At 32.1% G+C, this 17,597-nt stretch overlaps 3 protein-coding genes and 1 long non-coding RNA gene across 6 annotated transcripts in view; 1 reads left to right on the plus strand and 3 right to left on the minus strand.

The window, feature by feature from the left end:
• Positions 1-6,859, minus strand: part of LOC100879240 (proton-coupled amino acid transporter-like protein acs) — a 30,509-nt gene extending 23,650 nt beyond the window's left edge. The window contains exon 1 of one of the 2 annotated variants that reach the window (XM_003706084.3): positions 6,574-6,859. In XM_003706084.3, the coding sequence (XP_003706132.2) occupies positions 6,574-6,609 (36 nt within the window). In that variant the 5' untranslated portion in view covers positions 6,610-6,859. Of the gene's footprint in view, positions 1-5,039; positions 5,196-6,573 lie in introns of those variants that run through there. The other variant, XM_012291950.2, reaches the window with a different exon arrangement.
• Positions 6,860-7,877: 1,018 nt separating this feature from the next.
• Positions 7,878-9,186, minus strand: LOC143264225 (uncharacterized). The gene is made up of 2 exons (XR_013037775.1): positions 8,805-9,186; positions 7,878-8,512 (listed from the first exon to the last, which is right to left on the minus strand). It is a non-coding gene; the product is annotated as an uncharacterized LOC143264225 (long non-coding RNA).
• Positions 9,187-9,394: 208 nt separating this feature from the next.
• Positions 9,395-14,028, minus strand: Etl1 (SWI/SNF-related, matrix-associated actin-dependent regulator of chromatin, subfamily a, containing DEAD/H box 1). Of its 2 annotated transcripts, XM_003706083.3 has the most exons (13): positions 13,794-14,028; positions 13,546-13,673; positions 13,145-13,275; positions 12,905-13,086; positions 12,614-12,842; positions 12,191-12,524; positions 11,846-12,120; positions 11,644-11,781; positions 11,251-11,571; positions 10,870-11,171; positions 10,572-10,784; positions 10,295-10,401; positions 9,395-10,235 (listed from the first exon to the last, which is right to left on the minus strand). In XM_003706083.3, the coding sequence occupies exons 2-13, from the start codon at positions 13,649-13,651 to the stop codon at positions 10,078-10,080; spliced, it is 2,496 nt and encodes an 831-aa protein (XP_003706131.1). In that variant the 5' UTR covers positions 13,652-13,673; positions 13,794-14,028; the 3' UTR covers positions 9,395-10,077. The 2 variants fall into 2 exon arrangements, with proteins under 2 accessions (XP_003706131.1, XP_076386419.1); XM_076530304.1 differs by lacking the exons at positions 13,546-13,673; positions 13,794-14,028 and adding an exon at positions 13,375-13,496.
• Positions 14,029-14,520: 492 nt separating this feature from the next.
• On the plus strand, positions 14,521-16,336 carry LOC100880949 (lysophospholipase D GDPD1). The gene is made up of 7 exons (XM_003706099.3): positions 14,521-14,848; positions 14,950-14,992; positions 15,080-15,261; positions 15,329-15,549; positions 15,631-15,764; positions 15,833-15,950; positions 16,023-16,336. Exons 1-7 carry the CDS (start codon positions 14,707-14,709, stop codon positions 16,182-16,184), a joined length of 1,002 nt encoding a protein of 333 aa, XP_003706147.1. The 5' UTR covers positions 14,521-14,706; the 3' UTR covers positions 16,185-16,336.
• Positions 16,337-17,597: the final 1,261 nt, after the last annotated feature.

Raw genomic sequence — 17,597 nt, forward strand, 5'->3', positions numbered from 1 at the left:
GGCTGCGCGGTACTTAAGTTCGTGAGAAGCGTGTATCGAAGTAATTTTGCATCGTTTTAATTGTGTGGCGGTCGTAGTAGACAACATAACAATTATACCGGATAATTCATTAACTATACTGGAGTACCAATTATGAGTACTAATATAATTATGAGTATTAATATACATATATACTATATTAATGAGATCAAGTAGCAACTACTATACATATGGTAGGCAACGAATTACACTATGAATAGCTACTATACAATAGTACCAATTACTATACTAGGGAATATATGAATTATGATGCTAAGAATAATAATAGCTACTATACTGGATATAGTTGCGACTACTATACCAGATGTAGTTACGACTACTATATCAGGTATAGTTGTGACTACTATACTAGGTAATGTAGTAACTACTATACCAGATATAGTTGCGACTACTATACTAGGTATAGTTGCAACTATTGTGGTAAGTATAGTTGCGACTACTATACTAGGTATAGTTGCAACTATTACGGTAAGTATAGTTGCGACTACTATACTAGGTATAGTTGCAACTATTGTGGTAAGTATAGTTGCGACTACTATACTAGGTATAGTTGCAACTATTATGGTAAGTATAGTTGCGACTACAATACTAGGTATAGTTGCAACTATTATGGTAAGTATAGTTGCGACTACTATACTAGGTATAGTTGCAACTATTGTGATAAATATAGTTGCGACTACTATACTAGGTATAGTTGCAACTATTATGGTAAGTATAGTTGCGACTACTATACTAGGTATAGTTGCAACTATTGTGGTAAGTATAGTTGCGACTACTATACCAAGTATAGTTGCAAGTATTATGGTAAGTATAGTTGCGACTACTATACTAGGTATAGTTGCAACTATTGTAGTAGATATAGTTGCAACTATTATACTAGGTATAGTTGCAACTACTATACTAGGTAATATGGTAACTACTATGCTAAGTATAGTGCCAACTACTATATTATGTAATATAACAACTACTATACTAAGTAATATAATAACTACTATACTACATATAGTGTCAACTATTGCACAAGGTAATATATAAACTATCACACTACGTATAGTAACAACTATTATACCAAGAAATATTAGAACTACTATACTAGAAACTATATCATGCACTGACCAAATACTATATAAGCCCCCATACTAAACTGCATAAGAAATAGTGTGTTAAATATCGAGCTGTATAATATATGGCGTCAGACAATATATTGATTACCTAATTATTGTCAGGAATATTTTATATCAACTATCGTTGCATTACACAATTTACGATAGAAATATAGGTTTACGTGTGCCTCGCGAATAATTTATCGTACAGCTACCATCATCGTATAACGAAATAATCGTGAAAATTACAGCACGGATAATTTTCAACGTGTTGTATCCTTGACTCGCATGCGATTTCGTCTGATAATGACAGAATATTCATAAATCCTTGTAACGCGAGGGATAACGCGCAGATCCGCGTGTAAATTGCACAGGAACGAGTACACCGAGTATTCCTCCTATGTAACAATGTAATCGGTCGATCAACAACCGTGAAATAACTTTCTATCAGCTCGCTTGGCAAATACACTGTGTCCCGATACACTAAGAACTTGTTATTCGTCCGCGATCGCGACTTTTCTGAAACAATAAGTCAACGTACCCGAACGAAAATAATTTGAAAAGCATGTCGCGGATCGATATTCGCCGAATGATATTTACCTAACGATATGACCTTAAAATCGGCCGCGGGGTATAACAATCGAAACACAGACAATATTCGCGTGTATTGAAACCGGACCGTAAAGAGCAGACGAGTGCTTTTTTATCGTACGACTATCGTAGCGTCGGTTTAAGACGCTTTGAAACCTGTTCTTACGAAAACTTCTCTTTTGCAGAGCTTATTATTTACCGATCCATCATCTTGAAACAAAGAATCGTGCGCATACGAACAATTCGCGATTAATTTCCATTAATTCGAGCCATGAATAGATAAACAATTGTTTCACCATCCATCTAAATGTCAGTGGGATTACGTAAAGACGGAAAGCGGATGTAATTCGCCGATCGATAAGGTAATTAAATGTTCAATTAAAATGATGCATTAACTATCTTAATTCTTGACGATCGAAAGTATCATTTTCTCGGTAATACACACTTCCTGTTGTAGAAAAGAGAACTAAGAAGTATAGTTACTATATTGGTATAGTAATTACTGTCACACGAAATATAGTAATACATTAAAAAATATAGTAGTTTCTGTCCTGCGTAGTATAATAGTTATTATGTAGCTACTATAGTACAAGCGTTACTATACCTAACTGTATTTAATCACTATACTGCTCAAAAAAATACTACACTGCACAATATCCACAGTGTGTTATAATAGTAATTTAAACGCCCCCTAATGTAATGGTAAATAACCCACTATTTAATGCGTCACCTAATACAGTACTTAGCATGTAATGTAATGCAGTGTTTACGCCAATAAGTAATTTTCAGTAGCACAATATGTATTTAGTACACGTTAGTGTGTTACCTAATGTATAATTAGTGAGGTACCTAGGTACAACATCGAACTATCGGATGTGTTATCCGATGCACTATCTTACTACATTATTATGTTATTTAGTATGCTACCTACTCACCGTGTCTAATGCGATGCTTAATGCACTACGTGGTACTCTACTTACTCATGATACCTGATACGCAACCTAATATCCTACTTAATGCAGCGATACGCTACCGACTAATTTATTAATTTTGTCGAATTCCAGCACTAACGCCCTAATGATGAGCAAATCTTAATAAAGAAAAAGGTATGGCCGTAATGTAATTAGAATTTTAATATCCGCAAACACACGTGCCTAGATCGATCTCATAAATTTCGTGGTTATCAGTAGAAAGAGTGAGACGGGTATAGTAGCTTCTTATTTCCACGAAGAGAGACGATTATCTATCGGCCGGGAATGTAAAGGACGATTCCAAACGCGACAATCTCTGTGCGATCAACTATCAATGGAATATTTCACTGTTCAATGATCTCAAAATCGTTATCAGTTATGAAACGAATTATCGTTTACAGATATTACGGGCAACATCAGACAAACAATGATAATCGAACAAGCACTATAAACAATTGCATCACGCATTGAAAACTATGGAGATAATTAATCTAACATATTCTATACATTTTAATACGCAAGAGTGATTTAACATAATATAATTTATGTTAAAAATATAATTTATGAAATAGCTACTATAATATAATTTATGAAATTTCATTTAACCGAAATATTCCGCCATTAACGCTATCTGCACTTGAATTCGATGTAGACGCATATCTAGATACAACTATGTCAATATTTCACTGTTCAAAATGGACCGGCTTCGAACATCATAAGAACAGATAAGAAATAAGAAAGTAAAGTAGTTACATCACTTAGCTTTTGTAGATTGTAAATAACGTTAATAATCGTTTTGATTGGACTTAAGTTACCCACGAAATCGCACACTAAATGGACAATTGGAAAATTACTTTCTTAGGAGAGATTATTTTCAAGTAGTATGGATTATCATATAATTTGTTTACCGAAAGATTAATTAGGACAACCGTGCGCGATATGCGATAATTAAGATTTAGTTGACACGTAACGTGCTGCATGGAGCACTTAAGATCCGTATCTTAAACTGACAATAATCATTTAGGCGAATTTTACATGGTACTAAGTGGCTAGGGACTTTCGTGTAATTTACTGGAGGAATTTCATTTAATTTTATAGGGTTTTCTTCACTTCGTTTAATGAGAGTTTTCTATTTAATTTAATAAGAATTTTTATACTTAATTCTGTAAAGATTAATTCTACTTTAATTCTTAATGTTATGTGATGCTAGAAATAGTTGTGACGTCACGTTTCTAGACGATTCTTCAGGGACGACTCTCTAGTATACTCTATTGTACGTGTACAATTTTTTTCCCCTGAAACGATCTTGCTCGAAGTCGCTGGAAATATCGACAATATTTATTAACAGCAATCTAACTGATTAACTAGAAAAAATTCCTAGTAAGACACGATAACTATAAATAAAATTATATTTAACTTTACCATTTAACACTTTAGAATTTCTAATTTTGTTAATTCTTTTATTGAAGACAGAAATCACTGTTCCTTCTAATGAAATAATTTGATGGAAAAAGCGCCCTAAAAGAATTTCGTGATTAAACAGATCTGTTCATTATCAGAAAATATAATCTACGAAAACAAGATGATACGCGGGATACAAACAACGAACTGATTAATCAGTGTAACAAACATTTGATATCGTAGCTAGCATTGTTATTGAGGGTAATAATTTTTTATGAGATACGCTGTCGATGTCAAGGTATATACAAGAACGAAAACCACTTTTCCTTATGTCTGATGTGAAGTGTCGAACCGTCTGAACGAAAACAACGTCAGCCACCGTTTGCTTTGTACTGGATATCAGTCCGTAATTAAAATTCCGTTCTTCCTTAGAATAATACAATATTCGCAGACTACTTAAGATTTACATTTTCGTGGAACTTTCACTTTACAAATGTACTTTTTTAATTTGCAATTTTATTTATATTTCTAACATTCTACAACACGTAACGCCGTAGGCAGCTTCCATTACGATTCGATCCATCGAGATTTTAATCGCCACTTTGACATCTTCTAATTCAGTTATCGAATTTTTGAAGTTTCGATATATCGTAATTGCGAAGTTCCGATCGTTCGAAATCATAATCCGCAATTTCAAAATTGATAAGCTTATGAAATTCTCGATACGTATATCGCAAAGTATCGATATGTCAAGATCCTAATCACTAATTCTCACATATTTCAACTTTTAAGATACCAAACTGAATATCTTTCGATATATCGTAATTGAGGAGTCTCGATATCCCGAAATCTTGATCTATGAAATTTACAAGCTTTTAATTCTTTTTAAATTCTCATAAATTATCGAATTTTTGAATTGTCAACATATCGTTACCAATCTCTGGAAACTCTTGTCCTCAGCTGCGAATTCTTCAAGTAGCGACATTAATAATATCGATTCTTAATATGAACTAATCTCGATTCACGCTTCAGTGCACGCAATAACCTGTCATTTGAACGGCCCCGTTTGATCCGTTTACAATATTTACGAATTTTCATTGGATCTACAATTATTGTAAACGACAAGGCTCTGGAGTATGACTAACAGCAACAGGTACGAAACCAAGAAAATCAACAAACTGAGCAACCGGGTGAAAGTAACCTATACAATAAAGGTTATAACAGTACCAATTGTCATTGAGAACGAATTGCGTCGAAAACATAGTGAAACTAAATAGAAATTGCTTAATTTCTCTCGATCGCGAACTTCGAATCTAACAAATTAACCACGAAAAGAGAACTGGCACCTGGCAAAAAAAGGTTACAGAACGAGAGTTGCACAGGGACACGCAGTTTCACTGACCGTTCGACAGAAACGGGGCACTTTTTTTCTCCATCGAATTTCACGTTCTAATGACGTAAATCTCGCAAAAACGACTGTGTCGAATAATCATAACTGAAATCGTATATGACTAAAAAGCCTGATTTCGATCATGAACCTGCCACCGCTATAATTAATATCGTTGGCACGCAGTTCCGGCCAATATTGTCCTTCGACGCAGTCAATTTTTTCATCGAAGCCTGGATATTCCTTTCTCCGCGATATTCATCGAACGATGTACTGGTTATTCGCGGGAAAATCACGAAGTACGCGCGTCGCAAATATAACCAAAAATACGATCATGTCCGCCATAAACTGCAGTGACGTCATATCGATCGATTCGATACTTGCATCCTGATCGATTGATTGACCGTTCTACTTGAATACGCGAGATTCGATTGTTGCGAGATATAAATTGCGATACGTTCTAAACTCGATTCCGTGACTGTAACTGTCTTTCGTATTTTATAAAAAATGCACGTTTGTGACATATCAATAAGATAATCTATAATTTACGAACGAGTTTCTTTTTTATGCGGTTGTCTATCTGGAAGACAAATAACAATATTTATAATTCATAAACTGTATTTTTACACGTGCAAAACAGTTCGGTACATTTTCCCACAACGTGTCGATAAAAGGAAAGGCAAATATTTAAGTTTACCTTAGACATATTTCTCGATTAACAAATGAATACTTGAAAATTCGCGCGAAAATAAGAAGTTCAGAATAATTAATTGGAATGAAACATTCGGCCAAATTTTTCCTCTATAAATTCAAATGTAATTCAAGTTATAACTGCGAGCCAATACTTAAGCTCGTTCGTTTAAATAGAATAACAGTATAGTGACACAGCGAAATAGTCAAATAATAGAATAGTAGTATAACTGTAATCGCTGCGTATATCATAAAGCGAATGAAGAAAAAGTTGTTTTCAGAATTAATACAATTTCAACGAACATGAAATAATACGTTGAAATAGAAATAAAAACAAGTGAAAATACCGAGTGCAAAATAGGAATAAAAGAAATAGTGGAATGTCACTCACCGTGCTCGAAGTAAATCCTAAATTATCGTGTGACATCCTGACGGATCACTTCTGTATACACAAATTCACCTGGCTACGGTGTCAAAAGGATAAAAGAAAATAAAAAAGAAAAAAAATATACAGTCACGACGCAAGCACGGAGCAAGGTTAAGGTAAATTGAGAACGAAAAGTATCGAAAGAGCAAAAAAGGACAACCGGTTTCAGTTTTGTTATGATACTTCAGACATTATATTGTGCTGCGACAGGTACGACCGCCGCAACTCAACTGATCAGGGTTCGCGCCAAGTATTATTTATATAGCTTCATAGCACGCACACGGCACACCGTATACTCCTTGCCATTTCGTTTACCGGTCACTCACGGCGTGATTCGGACGCGACAATGCGACTCGACTACCATACAAAGCTTATTCCACATTGCTATCTAAGTGAGATAAGCCGGTTCACCTTAGAAACACATTACCTTTCGCAATTTCTATCGTTTTTTCCAATCGAACGAGATACATGAATCTTTGCCGCCAATTTTTATTTTTACGGAATTTACGTTCCACTCACCGATTATGTACGTCACGATGACGTAGAGCTTCATCTTCGATCTATCAAGATTCTAATCGCTGTCTTCGAGATTCCCTCATTTGCAAGTTATCGATTTTGAAAATTGCGATGTGACGTTATTACGAACTTTCGATTTATCGAGATAGTGCATTCTAATTGTTACATTGACAGATTTAAGCAAGCAAGCCATTTCAATATTCTAACCTTTAATTCCCAATTTAAATTTCTAACCTTATAGTTAGGTTAGATAGTTCGTAAACTGTCAAATGTCTAAACTTTCGATCTACTGTGATTTGTGGTATAAAAATTTTTCCAACTTTATCAAAGTTGCAAACTACCGAACTTCTAAACTTTCGATATATCGTGTTTGCAAGTTTCGATCTTGTGATTTTTCATATATCGTTCTCGTAAAGCTTAAATACGTCAAAATCGTAATCTGCAATTTCAATATGTCCTCATTTCTAACCTTATCGAAATAAAAATCGAATTTTCGAACTTTCGACTGTAAGTTTCCGACATATCTAATTTCTAAAGTACCAGTCTATCGAGATGCGTATCTCGATCCCCACATCGTGAATATTAAGGAAATACGCAATCGATGTCATTATATCGCTACATCATATTGTAACAGCATAAGTTTAATAAAAATTCTACTATCACGCGATAAAATAAACATCGATATTCACTTTTATAATTCCCATTAATCATTAGAAAGAATCCGGTCGGTAAATAAATCAAACGAGTCCACATTTTGGGAAGTACAGATTTTATTACGCATCATTTGTAAGTCTAATGACAAACAATTATCCGTGATTATTACATCAATGAACGCAAGATAATAAAAGATGAGTATAAAAGTTGTTAAATCCGGGAAGTTGCTTGTCGAAGGTTGCAGAATACACGTAATTATATTTTTTGATTTCCCGCCTTTTTGACGATAGAGTAATAAATCTTTGCTTTTCAATAATCGCATTATCTGCAAGCATTTTGCAGGTAAGTGAGAAAAATGCGAAGAATTCCGTAAGACAGGAACACAACAAAAGATCGTTCGCCTATCTGATAAAAATTTGAAACAACTGCGAAAGCAAAATTTGCTTCCAAAATTATCAACGTAACGATAAAATTATTTTTCCTGCACCTTTTATCTTCTGCATTGACATTACATCGTATTGTTCGAAAAATACAAATTTACGTTTTTGCGAATCAATTTTGACATTACAATTTTTGGTATTTGAAAATGCGTGTAGTTACGTGATTTTTTCTGCTTTAATCTCCCGCATTCCTTCATTTCCTTCCTCTCGACATTTTCCTGCAATTGTCCCGTTCTACGCACTTATCCTTTACCTTTCCATCCTACAATCGCATTTCGCCTCCCACTCGATTCCTAGAATTCGTTCGCATATTAGTAATAAATATATTGCATACGTACTGCAACTGGAAATTTTCCAACAATGTAACTGGTATAATGACTCAAATTACTTTCTTAGATACAAGTTTTTCCTTTTCGACTTTCTTCTCTTTCGTCAACTTTATACCTTCACATATTATTAAATTCAGAAGCTAAATATATCTGCCGTTTTGTTATTTTTAGAGGTGCGACAAATTTGTTGCATAGTTTATTGGTGTATTCATTTTGACTCACTATAGTTATGTATCTTCAAGTATACATACGTTACCTGTCCTTTATAATCGAACTGCTTCTCCCATCTTGCTATTGACATTCCTGATCGAAAAGCTGGAATTAATTAATTTGTAGAATTACATGGTAGTCTATGACATCAGTGAAAAGGAATGAATGCAATGAGTCGAAAATGTTACGTAATCCTTTTTTTCATATATATGCCTTTTAAATTAGTATAAATACGCGCTTAGAAAACAGTATTTTTGGCTCCATTTATCGGGTACATGTAGAACTAAAGAGCTGTGCTCTGACAATAACATACCAGCTAGGGGAAAAATTTGGAATACCGTGGCGCCATCTCTTCGGCGAACAGGGTGAACTACGCACTTTTGAAACACTACTTTAATTAGTTCTTACTTCTACCACCAGGTGGCGCACATAAGGCGCCCCCTAACGGCAGTGCGCGGAACTAATGAAAGTACAGTTTGAAAACCGTGTAGTTCACCCTGTTCGCCGGAGAGATGGCGCTATTTTTGGCGGTCTTTTCAAAAGTGACAAAATCGTTTCAACTTAACTACAAATTTATCTTGGAAATATCCGACTGTTACTAATTGTTGCATAGTGAAATAAATACAGAAGACGCAATACAAATTCATAATTTATTTTCAAATACTTGATTTTATTACTGTTAACAATATCTAATTTATTATATTTAACCGTTAGCGAATTAGTTAAATTATCATGTTTATTTTGATGGTCAGAATTTAATTGAGTACAAATATACGTATGGTGTAATAATAAATTAACTCTTTTGCGAAATATCTTTAGTATTTTTGTACAATTCGATTCAGGAATGTGTGTTAAATAATATGAAAGAATCAGTTTCGCGTACAATTATTCATTTAGATTTCGGCATTCATTTTTGTTCAATATCGGTAGCAAGTGATGTGCAGTCTTTACAACGTTTTTAAAATTTATAAGAAAGGTACATGACAAAATTGTAACACAGACATTAAACGAAGAAAAAATATTACAAAAATTATGAATACGCCTATGTATATAAATAGAAAAATTATGCAAATAAGTGAGGTATAAAATGTAACGTGTTAATACAGTTTCATAAATCGTTCAAAATTGTATACAGAAATTTGTTTCGCTAAAAATTTGTAAACTAAAAAGCTGCAAAATGCAATGCCAACACTAATGTTGAATGTTTTGTACAACTGCAACGGCACTTTATCACAAAGTTTAAGAATATATATATATATATATCAAAACGATGCAAATCTTTGCACTAGTACAAAATACGTTTAAGTAAAATATTAATTTTAAAATTCTATGTTACAGTTTTCTTCGCTTTCCGTTAATAATCCGTTACTCGTTCTTGCGTTCTTTACTGGAGACAGAGATAAAGATCTGTTATGATCCAATCCCAAAGTCATCTTAAGTAATTTCAATACGGTTTTTTTATCTGCACTCTCGTTTTCTGCAAACAAATTTTATTATTGCAATTAAATGAAATACAAACAACTTTATGATACTTACCTCCTTCCTCTGTAATCTGCTGTTCAAGATGCAATTTTTCTTGGGCTATTTCATACATGCCTTCTTCTATAGTACCCTCACTTAATAATCTCGTTATCGTGACGGGCCTGAAAATACAATCATAAATCATAAATTTAGAGAGAAAAAAAACAGAAATAAATGTAGATACAATTAAAGTTGTATCCTTACAATGGATTATATTTAATGTCAATACAAAGTCTGTCTTTACATGATCTCCAAAAAATTAAAAGCAGTCAAGTGAAAATTAATAATGTACCTTTTTTGGCCTACTCTGTGGCAGCGATCTTCTGCTTGTTTGTCATTGTACGGATTAAAATCGATATCGTGTATTATAACGGTATCTGCAACTGTTAAATTGATCCCCAAACCTCCAGCTTTTGTAGATAACAAAAATACGTTTATACTCTCATCTTCCGTATACTGATTAATTAAATCTTGTCTATCTGATACTGGAGTACTTCCGTCCATTCTATTGCCCAGGTATTCAATTCAGAAATTAGTAACATTGATATTACTTGGCGTTGAAGAACTAAATAATAAAATATAGAACAAACCTTAAATATTTTTGTCCCCTAATAGTTAGATATTCCTCTAATATATCTAACACCATTGTAAATTGGCTAAATATCAACACCCGGTGCCCTTCTGCTTTTAACTTTGGTAACATTTCGTCCAATATCTTTAACTTTCCAGCTCCAGGAATGAGTTCTTGCGGTAACCCTAATCCAGCTAAACTTTTGTACGTTCTTGTTAACTGACTTATTTGATAATCGGACAGCCATTGTAAATCCTCGAATACATAATCAGGATTCTTTTGTTTGTACGTATGTTCCTTTGCTAATCTACTTGAGATTATCTGACAAAAAATGATGTAAGTGATACAGCTGATAAAACTAATAAAACTGTTTTAATAAATAATGAAATTGCAAATTTACTCTTAACTTGGAGTCATTGTAATAATCTCGCACCAAAAGTGGATGGTTAGCCAACTTTCTTAACTGCATCATCATTCCAATGCCATTAACTACTGTGCTCTGATCCGCTTCCGCTGAAAACTTAGCAATTAAATCTGTATACAGTTTTTGTTGCTTCTCTGTCAGTGGACACTTTATCACGTTTTCAGTTTTTGTAGGTAAGTCTTGAAGGACTTCCGATTTCAATCGACGGAGTACAAATGGTCTCATAATTTGCTTCGCGTTTTTAACTTGTTCTTGTTCAAATAATGGCGGTTCACCGTCTTTTTTAACTGGAATTTTCTGAAAAAAAAAAAAAATATAAAAGTTACATCGCTTGTTTTCACGACTGTCGTTAAAAGATTTTATACTTACGGGATTTTTTGAAAATAAACTTTTTAAGTCAGCTTGTTTGCCAGCAAACAACGAGGGCATTACGAATATTAGCAGCGACATCAGTTCCAACAGATTATTTTGTAGAGGAGTACCCGTTAACAGAATTCGATGTTTCGCCTGTAATCGTAATCGCGTCTTACTATTTATTTAGGAAAATGTATATAATAAAATAAATACGTACATTAATTCTAACGAGGTTTTCATATCTAATTGTACTCATATTCTTCAACATGTGAGCTTCGTCAAAAACAACGTAATAAATAGGCATAACACGAAACAACCTCCGTTCCTCGGGAGTACTACTAATTAAACTATACGTAGTTAACAAGACATCTACATCATCTAAATCACCATTTCGCCAACCTAATCTCATTTCTTTTCGTTCTTCCTGAGTACCACAATATTTTACAACCTTCAGGCCAGGTGACCACCTTTCCAACTCGTTGTTCCAGTTTTCTATGTAAATTCAAGGGGAATCACAATTGGAAACAATCGAAAATAAGGAAATCTACAAATATCTGCTTACCCATTGTTGAACTAGGAACAACAATTAAATGTGGTCCATCTTTTTCATCTTTAAGGCCAGCCTCTTTCAAATATGTTAGAAAAGCTATTACCTGAACTGTTTTTCCTAAACCCATTTCATCAGCAAGAATACCATTAACGTGTTGAGCATGCATCACAGCAAGCCAGTTTAAACCGACCATTTGATATGAAGCTAGCTTTAAATTTGGTGATAATGCTTTTGGTTGACTTTTGATAGCTGATGCTCCTGCAGCTACAGCCCTTTCAATATTTGTAGATAACCGAAGACATTTTTTCATGAGGGTTTCTACTGCATGTCTGGTAGCCAATAATTCCTATTTCATAAGAAATGAAATTCAAGAGTTCATTTGTTATTTGAAATTGTTCAAAAAACATTTGAAGATCTGCAGTTTCTGTTATTTACCTGAGCTGAATTCAACAGTTCTGTATCCAAATATTTATTATTTTGGAACTTTTGAACTAAATCTCTCCAATTTTCAAATGGTCTTGCTTCTATGATAGCATTTGTTTTCTTTTGAGAACATTGAGACATTAAAAGTAATTCTGTTGGATGAGCAGTTTGCATAAATTCTAAAACTGCTTTCTTATCACCAGTAAGTTCATTAGATATTTCCATATCTGAATCTTCATCACTGTTAATATTGCAAAATGGAAATTAAAATATCTGACATTTATGAAATTATTGGGCACATACCTATCAAATACTTTATCCTTAAAACATGCTTCATCTGAATCGTTATCCACATCCTCTGCTCTATTTAATTTTCTTCTTTTTTTCTTACTGGTTTTAGAAGATCCTTTATAAGTTCTCTTTCTGGCATTCCTAGAATCTTCTTCACCTTCATCACTGTTACAATTTGTATTATTATCTGCTTCCTGTTAATACGGAAAAAGATTTAGAATGGAATATGTAATATATTCAATAGCATCATACCTTGTCCTTGTAATCTACAGGGCTTTTATTTTTAGAGGTCCTATCAGAATCGCTATCGCTGTCTTCAATAACATTTACTGGCTTACGTCGAAATTGTATCTCAGGCTTCATTGAGTTACTATCATCATCCGCTTAAAAACATAATTAATTCATAATCAGTTATTTCTAATTACATGATAAACTAACCATTAGCAACATTATTATTCTAAGATGAAAGAAAATGAACATACTCTTCCTTAGTTAATATGTAATTAAATAGAAATAAGATTGATCAAAAGCTTTTATAAAAAAAAAACAAACGATAATAATGATATAAGAAAATATTCTTCATAATATAATAAAAAATGGACACCGGTTGTATCGACCTGTAAATTGAAACTCTAAAATAAAAAGAGTCTTACACATATTCAACGGTTTCAGTTGTTTCTTCTGAAATCGAAATTGCCGTAAATTTCCTGAAAGGCTTGAACTGCTTGCATCCGTTTTCGGTGAATTCGAATCCGACATCTCGTTAAACGAATGAGAGACGCTGGCGAAAATACATTTTTGTCAAGGTAGCTTTTAAACTTGTTTGACAGGTGCATTCAGAAAAGCTCTGAATTACAAAGAGAGATAGATGTCCAACAGGTTAATATAATTACTAATTTACCTGCTATTCGAAATACCAATGTCTGAAATTTTAATTATTTTACGTAATCACTTTTACGGCCACCTATCGCCTTTCAACTTTTACGAATTGTTGATACAAAGTTTGCTAAAAATCTGTGATATTCAAATGATATGCGTTTATGAACTGTAATTAATTAAAAATTCAAATAAACGATACAAATTTCTTAACGAAACATGTTTTTTAATCAATTACATGTTTTAAGATATGGATTATGTTCGATTTTATTTTGTTATAAACTGCAATTTCGTTTTTAAGAAATTAAGAATACAGATATTCCATACGCAAAATTTTATAATATATGCAAAGAAATGTAACTTCATATACTGAACAATTGATCGCATACAAATCTTCGAACTTTTTAAATAATAGAATATGAAACGATGAAAGATTTGTATTTATTAAGGTGCGTTTAAAATCTAAATGCATGCTTTCCTGAAGAACAGTATTGTCGTTAATGTCGAATAAAGGGGGCACCAGTCTCAGGTCCCGCCAAATTTTCTATTTTATTGTATATTTAAAAATTTATCATTAAAAATCAACAAATAGCGTAGTTTCCTTTCCCTACATTATCATTTTTTTTAAGAACACCTACTGCTCAGAAGAAATATTAATTTTTGCCTCGGGTCCAGTAAACTATAACTATGTCTCTGCAAGGAATTGTATAACTAGAATATATAGCACCTTTTCATACGATTTTACCCAAAGGATTTCGTATTCATATTATTCATAGTTTATGTCAGATATAAAATAATGTACTATGAGCTCGTATTGTTCGTGTAAAATTCCTGTTTTCCATTTTCATGTATCCGATTATTCAGAACGTTTATTTGTACATTAATCAAAATCGTTGTAAAGGATAGCGATATGACTCGATATATTGTACAAATAAGAAATGAGAAAGGAATGTAAGATGTTGTTATATACGATAATAGGAAGTTACATGTTAACATCAATGATACTTTTTAAGTATCCAACGTTATTACACAAGAAAAAGAAATTAAAATTTATGTGTCAGCATATTAGTCACAGAGGCGGTATGTTTTTTTCATTTGTCAGTCATTTTTGACAATTATAAATATCACATACCAATGTACGCATATAAGACGTTTGATTATACGTTTTAAATTTTTTTTAGGAGCAGGAGAGGGGTATGAAAATACAATGTTCGCTTTCAAACGGTTAGTCAAAGATCTAACTTGTTTTCTCAAAAACGAAAATGATTTTTTATTGTGTTTATAACTAATTTACTGTTTATTATATTTTAGAGCCGTGGCACTTGGTACAGAAATGTTGGAATTAGATTGTCATCTGACAAAGGATGGAGAAGTTGTTGTATGTCATGATCATAATTTATTACGTAGTACGGGTACAAACAAAAATATTTCAGAAGTGAATTACAAAGACCTACCTCTGTTGAAACCATGTCTTCCTATTGACTTTGATCCAGGTAGTCAAATACTTTTATATTCACACATGTTGTTAAATGATATGATTTAAAAGCTATAGCTTGACAGATGCGGAATATATTGGCACAAAGAGAGAAGAGGACAGACAATTTGCTTTATTGAAGGAAGTGTTTGAAGCATTTCCTAATATACCAATTAATATTGATATTAAGGTTAACGATGATGAACTTATAACAAAGGTGTCTGACTTAATTAAGAAATATAATCGAGAAGAATATACAGTATGGGGAAATTTTAATGATGAAATAACAAAAAAATGTTACAAAACGGTTACTATTTACTTTTAAAATAATTGAGACAATACATTAAATCATGATAATTTTTATTGATTTCAATAATCTTTCTTGCAGAATCCAAATGTAAACTTATTATTTTCTATGCGGCGTGTAACTCAATTAATTATTCTGTTGTATACTGGTTTATTGCCATTTGTACCACTGAAAGAAACTCACTTAGAAATATTTCTACCTTCTATTTACTTACGGTACTATATTATTTTACCTTATAATAAATTTGAATAGAAACAGAAAATAAATAAATATATTGTTACAGGCGTAAAGGCAATCTGAATCCAACATTTTTGCCTTTAGAAAAACTGGTTGTACGTACTGTTAATATATTATTAATGAGACCATGCTTATTCAAGCATTTAAAGGCTCGTGGAATACATGTAAGATCTACATAATAATAATTATAATAATTTTAATGTTAAGAATGTATTACAATATCAATTGTTCTGCAGGTTTATTTTTGGGTCTTAAATAAAGAGGAAGAATTTAAAAAAGCTTTTGATCTTGGAGCAACCGGTATAATGACGGATTATCCCTCAAGATTAAAATTATTTTTGCAGAATTATTCCTATGAACAAGGTAAAGTCGTCAGAGAAAATAGTTTAAAAAATTAATATTCATTGAGCAGAGCTAAGTGTATACTTTCAAGAAGTATACATGTCACTGTAGATCAGCACATATAGAATTTGCTTCAAAAAGCTCAAATGTTATTTAAAAAATATATTTTTATTTCTTACATGTTAACGAGAACTAAGCTGAAACTAGCTTGTTACGTGCGTCGTGCACAAAGTATTTTTCTTATATAATCTAGATAAGATTACTTCAAAAGCTTTCCACAAAATATTAGAAAATATTCATAGGCGTTAAACGTAACATACGAGTAAGGAAGCATTCCAAAAGTACATTTTCAGTCATAACGAAATCTAATATTTCACTTATATTAGAAAAATATTTTACCGAACTGTTTCTTAAATATATTAAAAATTTGCACGCTTCGGTTACAGTCTTGGTCGCATTTCAGTTTGATTCTTTTTATTATATTATCAGTATTATTATACTTCTTTACATTTACGAGTGAGTGATAACGCAAAGTTGGCAATAATAATTATACATTTATTATTATTGTACCGCACATACAGAGTTTCATTGTTAATCATTAATAGCTATTTATATAAAATTTATTGCAAAGTATTTTAAAGAATAAGAATTGATTAAAATCACAAATAATTCATAGCTTTATATGTAGCACTAAATTACTTTTAATTCTATAAAATCTGGAATATGTATATATGTATACATGATGCACATATTAATGTAACATAAATAGTAATAAATACTATTGGCAAATTTTACAGAAAATGTATAGAATATAAAATAAGTTATATTGAAAATGTTGTTATTTTTTTTAACTTAAAAGGTATTATGTTAATACTTAATGATTTACATTATATTATATTTATCTAATTATTACTTTTACTGTGTGTTCCTTTCTACTAACATTGCCTACACCAAAGTACAATTTACAAATAGAAAATTTCTACATGTTCATATTTTATTATATATTTTACAAAACTGTCTCTGTTATTTAAAAAATTCTGTGAATCTGTAACTTGTAAGAAGAGTAACTTTATATTGTGTACAAATACACATGTATCTTTATACTTGTAATAAATTTGAATATATTTGTAAGCTCAAACTTTATAATTCTTATTTGTATAGCACTTAACAAAAATCATGTCTTCCTATGGTACTGTGAAGTGAATTGTGATCTATTTATATCTATTACCCATATTTGTATACTTATATACTTTGTCCTGTTTTATATTGCACATACTAATGTAGAATAGTTTTATAAAAAAATACACCACATGTAAAAAGTTCTTTTGTACTTTTTCTTGAATATTTGTACTTAAGAGCTAACTTACATTATTTTTCAGATCCAGTGCATTTGTGATAAACAACTCGTTTTGGTATTTCAGTAGAATCATCATATGATACAACTACATAGCTAAATACTTTGCCTTTAC

This window comes from Megachile rotundata, chromosome 4 (genome assembly GCF_050947335.1).
Source record: "Megachile rotundata isolate GNS110a chromosome 4, iyMegRotu1, whole genome shotgun sequence".
NCBI classification, from domain to species: domain Eukaryota; kingdom Metazoa; phylum Arthropoda; class Insecta; order Hymenoptera; family Megachilidae; genus Megachile; species Megachile rotundata.

Excerpts from the sequence above, each read along its gene's own strand:
- Etl1 (XM_003706083.3), bottom strand. The coding sequence starts at position 13,651 with ATGTCGGATTCGAATTCACCGAAAACGGATGCAAGCAGTTCAAGCCTT. Across the intron at positions 13,087-13,144 it reads CTGTAGATTACAAGGACAAG|GAAGCAGATAATAATACAAA; the intron begins GTATGATGCTAT and ends CCGTATTAACAG. Across the intron at positions 10,785-10,869 it reads AGGGGACAAAAATATTTAAG|AATGGACGGAAGTACTCCAG; the intron begins GTTTGTTCTATA and ends CCTGGGCAATAG.
- LOC100880949 (XM_003706099.3), top strand. The coding sequence starts at position 14,707 with ATGAGAAAGGAATGTAAGATGTTGTTATATACGATAATAGGAAGTTAC. Across the intron at positions 14,849-14,949 it reads GCATATTAGTCACAGAGGCG|GAGCAGGAGAGGGGTATGAA; the intron begins GTATGTTTTTTT and ends AATTTTTTTTAG. Across the intron at positions 15,550-15,630 it reads CAAAAAAATGTTACAAAACG|AATCCAAATGTAAACTTATT; the intron begins GTTACTATTTAC and ends TCTTTCTTGCAG.